Here is a 13,888-nt window from a genome sequence, read left to right on the forward strand (position 1 = left end):
AGTCATCCCTTGCCTGCTGGATTGCAGCTGCTGCAAACAGGGTACCTGCTCAAGTGCAGGGGAGGGTGGCAAACAGAGAAAGAGAGAGGGGGGGAGAGGGAGCAAGCACAGGATGGTGGTTGCTGCCCCATGCCTGCCTGCTCGAGTGTACAGTGAGAACTGTGCACAAAGTTTTGAATTGCTACAGCAAGATGCTGCATGATAAAACAAACAAAAAAGGCAAGGCAGGCATCCCTGAATGCATTTTGGAAGAAACCTTCAAGTGGTCTGTAGAAGGTTCACAACTTTTTGTTTACTTATGCAAGGCGTACCTGACCTGGTTGTTTCATTTCAGACATGTGCGTTGTTAGAGTTGAATAAAATATACTATGTTGAACTGCTCTTCTTGTTTGAGGTGTAGGAACCTATCCCTGTTCTTTCCATGTAATTCCTACCTCTGGTACCACCTTTTCTGTTAAAAAAAGGAATGTCCAGGAATGCATGTACTTTGTAGAGATTCTGGAGCCGATGTTTGCGTGCACAGAGTACGGGACTATGTCTGACGTGTTGGTTTGAATTGGAGGAGTGAGTGTGCATATGAGTGTGTGTTATGAATGAGTGTGTAGGTTTGCATTTATAAATTGTTTGCACATATAAGTGGATAGTCTGTGATTTAAACTATTTCATTTTTACTGCAGTCCTAAAGGAGTGGCTGGTAGTCTCCGGGGTGTATGGGGTGGGTCTTGCTTGTATTATTGTCTTAGGTAGGCCTGTCCATCAGGCTGCAGGGATAGGGGCATGTGTAAACCAAGGGGGGTTGGAACAGAGAAGGATGGGGGCCAAGTTATATCAAGATTGGGCGGCAGGCGCTGGACTGATGCTAAGGGCAAACCACGTCAATCCAGAAGAACAGGGGATAGATGCGTAATACCCATCCCCTGTTCTGGGTCTGCCCAAAACCAGAAGTTAACTGGGGGACGCAGGATTCCTACCGACCTTCGATTGCTGCTCTGTAATGCCAGGTCTGTGACACAAAAAACATCTGTCATCCATGATATGATACTGGATGAGTGCGCAGACCTGGTATGTATTACGGAGACCTGGCTGGACGAGGCCTCAGCTCCCATTCTTGAGGCCATGTGTCCACCAGGTTTCCGCTATGTGCAGCAACCGAGGGTGGGAAGGCGGGGAGGGGGAGTGGCAGTCATCTATCGGGAGTCTTTGATGTTCACCAGGCCTCCACTCCCAAGGACCAAGTTTGTTGATTGCATGTACTGGAGGTTGGGCCCGAAGGGCAGTCTGGGGATCCTGCTTGTGTACCGCCCGCCCCGCTGCACGGCAGACTCCCTGACCGAGGTGTTGGAGGTGGTCTCGGATGTGCGAACGTTGACCCCAGAACTGTTAGTACTGGGGGATTTTAACGTACACACTGAGACCACTCTCATTGGAGCCCCTCGGGATTTCCTGGAAACCATGGCTTCCTGGGAACTGCACCTTAGTAACACTGAGCCCACCCATGTAGCCGGTCATGCTCTCGACCTTGTATTTGTCCTGGGAGTGGTGGGGAGTGTTCTGAAGTTGGGGGCCTTTTCTTTTACCCCCGTGTCATGGTCAGATCACTATCTGGTGAATTTTGACTTCTCGATGCCACACACCCTCCGCAGGGGTAAAGGACCTATTAGAATGGTCCGCCCCAGGCGCCTGATGGATCCGGATGGATTCCTGACTGCGCTGGGGGATTTGGAACCTGCTGAAGGTCGTCCGGTCGAAACCCTGGTGACGGAGTGGAATGAGCAAATCACCAGGGCATTAGACCGGGTGGCTCCGAAACGTCCTCTCCCCCTGAACAGAACTCAGACAGCACCGTGGTATACACCTCGGTTGCGTAGTCTGAGACAGGAGGTGAGACGACTAGAACACCGGTGGCGGAAATCCCGCTCTGAAGATGCTCGAACACAGGTTAGAGCAGCAATAGCTGCCTACCAGGTGGCAATAAAGGCAACAAAGAAAGATTTCTTTGCTGCCTCTATTGCATCCGCAGAGTGCTGTCCCAGGAAGCTGTTCCAAGTGGTCCAAAGCCTGGTCGGTCCAGTCGCTCAGGAACCCTTGGAGCATTCAAAGGCTTCCTGTGACAAATTGGCAAGGCACTTTGCCGATAAAGTCGAACATCTGAAGAACTCGATTCCGTACGCTGTGGATGCAGTAGAGGATCCAGAGTTAACCAGTTGCAATCCGGTTCAGTGGGATCGGTTCCAGCCTCTTCCTTCTGAGGATGTGGACAAGGTACTTTCAACGGTGAAGCCTACTACCTGTCTGATTGATCCTTGCCCATCATGGTTCCTTATGAACTGCAAGGAGAAATTGGGCGAAGGGATCAGGGCGGTGGTAAATGCATCCTTGAAGGAGGGTGTAATGCCACCGGCCCTCAAGGAGGCAATTATAAAACCCATTCTAAAAAAGTCCTCCTTGGATCCCCAAGTTTTGAACAACTTTCGCCCCATTTCGAATTTGCCATTTTTGGGCAAGATCATTGAGCGAGTGGTGGCTAACCAGTTGTCAGCACACTTGGATGAAATGGATTATTTAGATCCATACCAATCGGGTTTCAGGACTGGGCATGGTACAGAAACAGCCTTGGTCGCTCTGGTAGATGATATGAGGAGGGCACTAGACAGGGGAGAATCCACCTTTCTTGTCCTCCTGGATCTCTCAGCGGCTTTTGATACCGTCGACCACGGTATCCTGTTAGATCGCCTGGAGGGATTAGGAATAGGAGGCACTGTTTTACAGTGGTTCCGTTCCTTTCTCTCTGACAGGCAACAACAGGTAGCATTGGGAGATGAGGTTTCAGACCCTTGGCTCCTCACTTGTGGAGTACCACAGGGTTCTATCCTCTCTCCCATGCTATTTAACATCTATGTGAAACCGCTGGGAGCTATCATCAGGGGTTTGGGGCTGCGATGTCACCAATATGCTGATGACACACAGCTCTATCTCTCCTTTAAATCTTCACCGGAGTTGGCTGTAGAGACCTTGTCCAAGTGCCTGGAATCCGTGAGTGGGTGGATGGGAAGAAACAGGCTGAAGCTCAATCCTGATAAGACCGAGGTGCTACTTGTGGGTGACAGGGGAAGGTTGGGTGTTGCTGACCTGAATCTTAATGGGGTAAAATTGCCCCTGAAGGATCAGGTCCGCAGCCTTGGGGTTGTTCTTGATTCCAAGCTGTCCACGGAGGCTCAGATTTCGGCAGTGAGCCGGGCAGCTTGGTATCAAACTACACCTCATACAGAGGTTGAACACCTACCTCCCTATTCATCAGCTCCCACTGGTGGTACATGCCCTGGTTACCTCTCGTTTAGACTACTGCAATGCGCTCTACGTGGGGTTACCCTTGAAAACGGTCCGGAAACTACAACTGGTGCAGAATGCGGCGGCACGCCTGCTTACAAACAGCCGCCACCGTGATCACATCACGCCGGTGTTATTTCATCTACATTGGCTTCCAGTTGTTTTCCGGGCCCAATTCAAGGTGTTGGTCTTAACCTTTAAATCCCTATACGGTCTCGGCCCAGTTTACCTGAAGGAGCACCTCCAGTACCACCAACTAAGCCGCCCGACCAGATCAGCCACACAGGGCCTTCTCTCCGTCCCACCAACAAAAACAGCTAGGTTGGTGGGGACTAGAGAGAGGGCATTCTCAGTGGCAGCCCCCACTCTCTGGAACTCCCTCCCGTTCGATCTTCGCCATGCCCCTTCCCTAGATACATTTCGCCGAGCCTTAAAAACATGGCTCTTTGGACAGGCCTTTGGGGGTCCCCGGGTGGGCTAATTTCTTTATATTGTTTTAAAATTGTCTATTGATGGCCCTGTACTGCCGCTTTTTAAAATGGTTATTGTTGACTGCGCTGTATTTTATTATGTATTGTATTATTATGTATTGTTGAATTTAATGTTGTACGTTGCCTAGAGTGGTTTCGGCCAGATAGGCGACTCAAAAATTAAATTTATTATTATTATTTATTATTGTTAACTAAGGTATTACTGTCTCTGTATATTTTGCATTTTACTGCCTACAATGTGTTATTGTTTTAAAGAAAAATCTGTCAATGCACAAACAGCTCAGACATCAACAGACACTCAATACAAGAGATGTTGGGATGCGTGCAAAGCTCAGTCAGCTCAGAACCACAAAATCAGTGTACAAATCTATTGAAAAAGAATTGCTGCTCCATCCCTAGCTGTCTTTCCCTCATTTGCTCGAGGCCCAGACTGTTTTTTTCCATTTCAAGGTGGTCACCATTTGAAAAAAGCAGCCCTTTGGAAAGCACAAACCTTTGAGTTGAGAGGAAATGCTTTCCTGACATTCTCTTCCCAATCCATCAGTAACAACATGGGGTGGGGGTGGGATGAGCAAAAAATCTCCAGCAGTTTCTTTGGGGTGAGGCTCCCACCCCTATCAGCAGCAACATGGCTCTCTTATTTTCCCAAAGCTGATTTTCTTGAAACCACCATTTGATGGCACCAGCAATAACAGAAATCATGCAATAGCAGCTGGGCTGACAATCTAGGGGCACTGTAAGAGGTGGGACACTGGCTGTCACACACAAACATTGAAAACTGTTTCCAGAATATTTAGCAAAGTGGAACTCTTTTTGGGGGGAGGGGAACATTCACAGAAGTTTTCTGTGGGGAAAAAAGGCCTGCTGAGAAAGGTTTGCAAAACTGGAATCTTGTCTTCAAACAAATATTGTTTCTGCACTAAATGGTACTGTGCCCAAGAGGCACATTCCAAAAGTTCATTGCCGTCACTCATTAAAACAGCAGTCACTGCTAAGAGTGGCATTTCAGCTCTTGTCTACACATCTACTTGGAGACTCTTCCTCCTACCAAGACTACAATATGGTCCCTTGTGTTCTTCATGCAATCAACGCTGCAGATGAGCACCAGTTAAATGCACAGAGAAGTACTACCTGTCCCCACAAACATGTTGCAGCACTTCTGGGAAACCTCCTAAAAGACGAATCAAGACTTTGACTTCTGTTGAGGTACAGAAATGGGAGTTATGACCATTTATGAGACTTGGGTGGAAACCATGAAGGGGTGGATTTAAAGGGGTGCCAATCAATGGCTAGGTCTCCTTCAATGAAATTTTGATAGACAATTTTAAAATTAGAGCAGGGAAGGTTTGAGCTGGAAAAAAGGATCATGGAATGTCTCCATAAATCCCAGCTGCATTCCAAATTGAAACTAAAATGTGATGAAAATGTTCTCCCCACTTTCATGGCTGTATTCATTCCCCGCTAAAGCATACTTCTGTGGTTTTTTTCTGGGGAGTGAGCAAGTTTCAGTGAATTATTCAAGAAGTATGAAATTTGCCACTTACATTTACACTTATGAGGTGGCCAAATGTTTTCTCTTTTGCTTAAAAAAAAGACACCTCATGAAGGAAGGTAAGTGGCTACCTTTTCTCACCACCTGAACATTTCACCAGACTTTGTCCTCCCCAGTCTTTGTGGGATTTCTCATTTCACTGAACACATAAATGGAAACAAACAGAGCATTTTCTTGATCTCTCCTTCAACGCTGGTAACGGAAAGCTCAGAATAATCAGCTGAATGTTCATCAATGCCAGTGAGTGATGGTGGTATTTCAGAAGTAAGCAATTTAGATGATTAGATAGATAGGTAGATAGATAGATAGATAGATAGATAGATAGATAGATAGATAGATAGATAGATAGATAGATAGATAGATAGATAGATAGATAGATAGATAGATAGATAGATAGATAGATAGATAGATAGATAGATAGATAGATAGATAGATAGATAGATAGATAGATAGATAGATACATAGATAGATAGACATGTGTGTAAATATATATAATAGTGAGGATGGAATTTCAGAATACACTGGCAACGTCCATGATGCCATTTGCATGGGAAAGTGTTGAAACAAAAAAGAAAGAAATATGAAAAAGAAAGAAATGCAAAAGGTGAACATTTTGTTTTACTCGCTGGTTTTAAAATGGTTTGCTTTAGCTATATTTCTGGGTTCGATAGCAGGGAAGGTGAAAGATTTCACAAGTAGAAGTCACAATATTTGCCAGAAGGTTAGCAGACCCAAACTGAAGATTGTAATTGCCCAACACTGAACTATTTAAACTTAGCTTTTATAACTTACAGTTTTTATGTAATAGAAACAACATTGTTTCTGAAAAATAAAGATATGTGTTCTCAAATGGGGGGGAGGAGCTGCAGAACTGCATATCCCCCCCTTGACATGACTCCTTAACTTCTGTCTTTCAGTGAAGACATATAGACAGGTTAAGGGCATACATGGCCCCAAGATTCACCTTTCATCTGTATCTGCATCATCTCCCCACTTCTATGGGTCTATTTGTTCCCTGCTAAAGTGAGTTTTTCAGAGGAGTGAATTTCAGTAAAGTGGGAAGTGTGGTGTTCACCTTATTTCAGTTTATGAGGTAGCCAAATGTTTTCTCTTTGGCTGTATAAAATCCTCAGAAACCTCATAAAGTTAAATATGGTGATTGCCTACCCTCCCACCACCTGAAAAAATTCATCAAACTTTGTCCTCCCCAGTCTTCATGGGAATCTGCATTTCACTGAACTCATAAATGGAAACAAAACATTTTAACGTAATTAAATGGAAGACTTTAATCAGTTGCTTTCCTTCATAGAGACCTTATTACCTTCCTCCCAACCTCTTGACTTGCACAAAACGCACAGAGGGCTATGCTGTTAGCAACAGACAATCATACACAGGTCTACTCAAATGTCAGTCCCATTTCATTAAATGAACTTGACTTCCAGGAAAGTGTGTATAGCCTTGCACTGCAACAGTGTGTATAGCCTTGCACTGCAACAGTGCAAGATTTTAGATAGACATCCTCAGAAGCAATCCCCATGTAGTTCAATTGGATGCACTCTCTAGCAAGTGTACATAGGATTGCCCCCTTAATGTTTTATTAAGTCAGGATGCATCCCCTTTCACACTGTTTTGGAGGCCTTGCTTACTGAAAGGAGCAATTTTTGAGTCTCTCATTCAAAGCATCTGCTAACTGAAAGTTCAGCATGATCAGCTGAATTTTCATCAACAGGAGTTAATGAAGGGAGACATTCCTCTTTGTTAAAGGAAGAAATGACAGAGAGACAGAGAGACAGACTAGATAGATAGATAGATAGATAGATAGATAGATAGATAGATAGATAGATAGATAGATAGATAGATAGATAGATAGATGATAGATAGATAGATAGATAGATAGATAGATAGATAGATAGATAGATAGATAGATAGATAGATAGATAGATAGATAGATAGATAGATAGATAGATAGATAGATAGATAGATAGATAGATAGATAGATAGATAGATAGATAGATAGATAGATAGATAGATAGATAGATAGATAGATAGATCTGGGGTCAATAAAGGAGAGATGAAAGATTTCACCAGGAGAGGTAACAATATTCACAAGAACGTTAACAGACCCAATCTGAAGGCAAGGTTGTCCTTGCCCAAACCAAACTAATTAAAATGCAGTTGCAGCACTTAGTTTGTATACATCACAGTTGTTATCTAATCAAAAACATCATGGTTTCTGAAAAATACTTATGTGATCTCAGATGAGGGGAGAAGCTACAGACTGTATATTGCCCCACACACATGGCATCCCTGCTTAATCTTTAAATGTCAGTGGAGACATATAGATAGACAACTATGAGGTGTGCATGGGCTCCAGGATTCAACTTCCATCTGTAGCTCTGTGTTTTCACAGAATTTCAATAGTTTGCTTAATTGTTCTCTACTGTCTCCACTTCAATCTGTGTTTCAGGTTCTAAACCAATCTGTATACAGTGAAACTGTGTGTTTCTTAGTCACTATAATGGGAAATCTAGAAACAGCTATGACTTTTCACTTGATGGTCATAATGGATGAAATTTCAAGGCACAGGACTCCTTCAGAGTAGACTGAGCCTGACAAATTGCGGACAGATATGTCCAGAGTTTTTCTTATGAGGGATGCACATGGTATTAAATTTCCTCCATATTCCCTTATGGAGAGAGGAGAGAGGGTTTGTCTCTTCTTCTCTCTCACCTTAAAATTGATAAAATTGATACACAAGTAGTTGTGTATTCTTGCCAGTACATTTTTTCAAACTTTGTAGCTGTATGCTGTCCTTAGTTTCTGGTACTTTTTAATGTCATCCTCCTGACGTTATCGAGAATGTTGCCTGTGGAGCTCAGAAGAACTCCGTTGTTGTGTTATGCAGAGCAATGCAGGATCTTTAAAAAACTTAGAGGAAGCTTTTAACGTAAAAAAAAATCTTCCACTCCTGTGCTTTACCAAAAAGCAAACCAGAGTTCTTCAGTTCTTTGCAGGCACCATTTTGGACAGCATCGTCTTTTTTGCAAAACCTATGGTACAGAAATATACAGAAACAACAGAGGAGCTGGAGGCTTTGCACAGGCCCTAATGGGCCTCAGGATGGTGCAGTAATTGACCTTGTGCAGGACTCTTCTTATGTTCCCATTTGCTTCCACTGATTGTATATTATGTAAATAAATAAATAAAGTTTCTTCACACCACTTCTACAAATGGTAACACATTTATTTATTTATTTATTTTTATTAATTGATTTATATCCTGCCCTTCCTCCCAGCAGGAGCCCAGGGTGGCAAACAAAAGCGCTAAAAACACATCAAAACATCATCAAAACAGACCTTAAAATGCATTAAAGCAAAACAACTTTAAAAACATGTTTAAAAGCTTTCAAAGCAACTTTTTAAAAGTTTTAAAAACATATTGTTTTTTAAAAAAACATATTACAAAGCAACTCCAGCACAGACGCAGACTGGAATAGGCCTCAACTTAAAAGGCTTGATGAAATTGGAAAGTCTTCAAAGGGCACCAAAAAGATAACAGAGATGGCACATTCCATGTTTACTCAGGTTTACTTTCCTTTAGAAGGAGGTCACGGGAGGTGTCATGATATTCTGCAATATTAGCTTTCATATAGAAATATACAGGTTGGACATAGGTCGAAGCATAACCAAAGTCCACTGCTCCCACATCTGATCTCCAGGGAGTAAAAAGCACTTGAAGAGGCTTTCAGATCCCTAAAGTTCGGCTTTCTATGTTTCTCTCACTTTGTATCCATCCAAATTGCAGCCTGACCAATTTGTGTCCTTCACAAATATTTGAACTACCTCATTTTTACTTACGAAGGGAAGGCTCCTGGATATATTCAGAGCTAAATTGCCCCAAAGCAATTTTGTGTGTTTATTTTAAGTGTGCTTGTTGGTGTGGCCCTTTTAATATAATGATAATAAATAGTTAAAAAGGAGCATAACTGCTTTTGTAAATGATCACTTGTGATCCAAGACATGGGGTGGAAGGAGTACCCAGACTAAAAGGCATGTCTCCTTAGCCTTTGACTTCCATTAAAACAGATAGCATAGACAGAACTGTAGTGTGTCATTTAATTTATATCTCAGTCCTTATGGTATGTGATAGTGATTCTCTCATGTGATTCCAGATGGAGATGGCCAATGGCAGCTCCGTCCACGAATTCATTTTGCTGGGATTTGACGTTCAACAGCAGACCCGATTCTTGCTCCTTGGCTTTATCTCCATTCTCTACATGCTCACTTTGGCTGAGAACATCACCATCATCACAGTGGTGTCCCTAGATAACCACTTGGCCCAGCTTCCCATGTACATCCTGCTGAGCAATTTCTCCTGGATGGAGATGTGCTACGTGTCCACCACTGTGCCTCGTATGCTCTCTGACCTGGTTTCCCCTTATGGAATCATTTCCTTCCCTGACTGTTTCCTCCAGTTCTACTTCTGGTTCTCTCTGGGCTCCACAGAATGCTTCTTCCTTTCAGCCATGGCCTTGGATCGGTACTTGGCCATCTGCCACCCTTTGCGCTACCCACAACTTATGACCCAACATTCCTGCTATGCCTTGGTAGGGACATGTTGGGTTGTTGGCTTCCTGTGGTTTCCTATCCCAGTGATTTTGATCTCCAAGATGTCCTTTTGTGGTCCTAACATTATTGACCACTTTTTGTGTGATCCTGTGCCAATTGTGTCCCTGGCCTGCCCTCCACTTGGAAATGCTCCCTTTGTCTTACAAATGTTTCTATATGCTCTGATTTCAAGCAATGTATTCTTTGTTGTGCTATCATATGGCTTTATCATTCTCAATCTGATAAAAACTTCAAACGAAGCCAGTCGTAGGAAGGCCATCTCTACCATCTCTTTCCACATAATGGTGGTGACACTTTTTTATGGCAGTGTAGCAGTGGAGAACTTTATTCCAAGGGGAGAAAGCCGCTCAGAGGCCACCAAGGCAGCCACATACTTCTATGCAGGCCTTACACCCTTTCTTAACCCCCTGATCTACTGTCTGAGAAATGATCAGGTGAAAGAGGCCCTGGGCAGGTTGCTAAAGAGAAAGAAAACGTTTCTAAGGAGAAAGGTGACAGTATAATAAGAAGACGAGTCAAGAAAAAGAAAAACCTCAGAACTCTCAACTACTCAAATGACATCATAAAACACTCAGCTACATAAGAGTTCCAACTCTTCCAATTTTTGTTTTGTAATTTCCAGTGAAGATGCTCCAAATCAGTAAGGAAATTGTTGTTGGTGTGTCAACCATACAGCATGACAAGGAATTTGCTTCTGTCTTTGAGTACCAGAATACAAGGCCTGGACCTAGGGGTGTGCAGAGTCTTTGTGCAGGGGCCAATTAATGAAGTGAAACAGGGTGCTTTCAAGTGCATCCCTCTCTCTGCTCACTGGCATATGGTCTGTGCCATATAGCTCTATATTCTTCCAAAGCTCCATCTTTCTACAGGTTTATGGGGTTTGCAAGAAGTCTGGCTGTCCAAGATGTTGCCTGTGGAGCATTGAAGACCTCTGAATTTTTATATTTGTTCTTCTTAAAGCACAGCAGCAGAGGCTTTTTTAAGTTAAAAGCTTCCTTTTATTTTTTAATATATCCTATGCTGCTCTATTTAACAGCAACAACAAAAAATCCCCCAAAGCAGAGCTCTTCGGACCTCCTCAGGCAGCCTCACAAGATAACCTCACTTTCTGGATAGCCTTAAAGAAGACACAAAGAAGCATCAGAAAGACCAGTAAGTCTTTATAATATTATTGTTTCTGTAATAAGTAGTCCAGGCAACAATACACATCAGTCAACCACCTCTGCATTATCTTATGGAAGTTAAGAGCAAGAAGGAAATTCCCACTCCCACCCACCCCGAATTTAGCCACTGTAATCCATGCTCTGGGAATATCCACATTGGATTACTGCAGTGCACTCTCTGTGGGGCTGCCCTTGAAGATGACTCAGAAACTTGAGCTAGTAAAAAATGCAGTCACCAGATTACTGGCTTGGGTTGCCTTTAGAACTCATATAACACCTGTTTTAAAACAGCTGCATTGGTTTGCCAATTCATTTCTGGGCTCAGTTCAAGGTGTTCATCCTAGTCTTTAAAGTCCTAAACAACTTACAGTAGGTCCCAATATTTGTGAAACCGCCTTCTTCCCTACAGAACATCCCAGGTGTTAAGATCAGCAGAGGGGGTCCTTTTGGTAGTTCCACCCCTCTCAGATGTTTGGGAATGGATAGGCCAGGAGAGGGCATTCTCTGTGGCAGCCCCTAAATTGTATAATTCCCTCCCCACTAGGGTTGCCAGGTCAGAAGCATCCCAAAACCTGAGATTTTAGGGACAGGCCCAAGTGATGTCCTGGGGGTGGGCCCGAGTGATGTCATGGGGTGGGCTCGAGTGATGTCACGGGGCGGGCCCGAGTGATGTCATTAAGCATGATACATTAAGCATCAATCACAGTTGCTTGGAGCGCACAATTAAAAAAAAAATCTGACTGGAAATTAATCTAGACATTTTAGCTAAAAGATGGACCCTGGGTAGGGAACATTTAATCTAGCCTACTTCCTTTCAGCAAGAAGGGTTTAAGTGCCTTCAGGCCAGGCCAGTCACCAGAAGGCCACTGTAGGAAGAAAGGAGCCTAGTGTTGTGGAGATGTTAGATGGGAGCATTCGGAAGTAAAGATGGATGCCCCTGAAGGCTGCAATTCTAAATACACGTACTAAGCCCCCATAGACCTCAACAGGACTTACTTCTGAGTAGATATAGTTTGGATTATGCTGTTGGTAAAGCTTGACTAGGGATCCTCTGCAAAGACATCCATCTCCAAGCAGGGTTGGCAACCCCCTGCCAGGAATGCCCTGCCCTTATCTTTTAATGTGGCTGCTCCAAACTTCTTTACAGAATTGACCCTTCACTTCAGAAAGAGGTCTGAGAAATGAGTTAAGAGTAAGAAGATTCTCTACCCTTTCTGTCTGCATAGATGCACTTATCCTTCCCCTGCGTCCAGCAGAAGCTCTGGGCCAGGCGTGATGCAGTGGCATCTCATAGAGGACACCCTCCCCTTTCATGGGGTGTATGATTTGTCCTGTCCCAGAACATATTTTGGGGTGGGCACCCCCAGTTACTTATTTTTTCCTGTATGTTTTGGTCTGCTTTGATTTTGCATAGATGCCCTCCTCCGTGCCCTGCGCCCAGCAGAAGCTCTGGGCCAGGCGGGATGCAGTGGCATCTCATAGAGGACACTCTCCCCTTTCCTCGGGTATATGATTTTTCCTGTCCCAGAGCAGATTTTGGGTTGGGCACCTTATGATTTTATGACATCATTATGTATTTATGATAATATCAGAAGCCTGATGATTTTGATTGCATAAATGTATTGTTATTCTTGATGGGGAGAGTCCCCCAATCACAGTGATATATCATACAGGGTACCCCAACATATATTCTGGGGTTCATAGACATGTTAAGTTTGGTTTGAAGTTGCTGTAGCGGTCAACTTCTTTCTTAGTGTTTTGAACTTTCAAGCAAATTAGGAACTGGGAACTGGGAACTAGGAACCAACTTCAGCGTCGTATCAGTTAAATAGATTAAACAGTTGTGGGGGGGCTGACATATTGGTGTATATCTCAGGAACCGGACCACCTAGAAACTTAATTTTTAAAAAAATTGAAGCTGAGAGTCCAGAGATTAAGGGGTGGTAGCCGGAGAGCTGGAGGGGCCTCCAAAAACCAGAGACTCCGGCCAAAAAACAGAGACCTGGTAACCCTACTCCCCACAGAAATGCACTTCTTTGCCCTGGCCTTTGACACCTGAGATGCATGTTTTCATGATCCACCCTATTCTTGGGGTTGTCATTTGTTTAAATTCTTTTAATACTGACTTTTAAATTGCTGTAACCGCCCAAACTGAGATCTGCTGAAGGGCAAGTAGTAGTAGTAGTAGTAGTAGTAGTAGTAGCAGCAGCCTAGTAGTAATGGTAGTAATGGTAGTGATGGTGGAGGGGTCAGGTTTGGGTCTGGTAAAGTTACCTAATGAAATGAGTTCTATGATTAACAGCCCAGCTGAAAATTCAATGAGAAGCAGAACAGTGAAAAGACCAGGCATCGCATATAGGATTTTGGAGATTAGGGTTGCCAGGTTCAGCGCCTGAGACTGATCCTGTACCTTTAGGAGAAGAGAAAGTCAGCCAAGTGCAGGTGTTCTTGCAACACTGTAATGAGAAAAACCACAGGGTGGAATTCTCCCTTCCCCCTGCACAACTTTTAAAAATACAGAAGACCTCTTTGTTGCCAGGCCCAGCTTCCAAGAGGTCTTCTGTATCTTTAAAAGTTATGAAGGGGAAGGGAGAATTCCACCTTGTGGTTTTTCCCGTGACAGTGTTGCAAGAACACCTGGCCTTGGCTGGTCTTCTCTTCTCCTAAAGATACAGGATCAGTCTCAGGCCCTGAGCCTGGCAACCCTATTGGAGATTAACATGTCAG

At 43.7% G+C, this 13,888-nt stretch overlaps 1 protein-coding gene across 1 annotated transcript; it reads left to right on the forward strand.

The window, feature by feature from the left end:
• Positions 1 to 9,547: 9,547 nt before the first annotated feature.
• On the forward strand, positions 9,548 to 10,501 carry LOC133367400 (olfactory receptor 11G2-like). Its single transcript, XM_061591501.1, has one exon. It carries the CDS (start codon positions 9,548 to 9,550, stop codon positions 10,499 to 10,501), a length of 954 nt encoding a protein of 317 aa, XP_061447485.1.
• The last annotated feature ends 3,387 nt before the right edge of the window (positions 10,502 to 13,888 follow it).

The sequence above is a fragment of the Rhineura floridana genome, chromosome 11, assembly GCF_030035675.1.
Source record: "Rhineura floridana isolate rRhiFlo1 chromosome 11, rRhiFlo1.hap2, whole genome shotgun sequence".
Classification (NCBI taxonomy): Eukaryota; Metazoa; Chordata; class Lepidosauria; order Squamata; family Rhineuridae; genus Rhineura; species Rhineura floridana.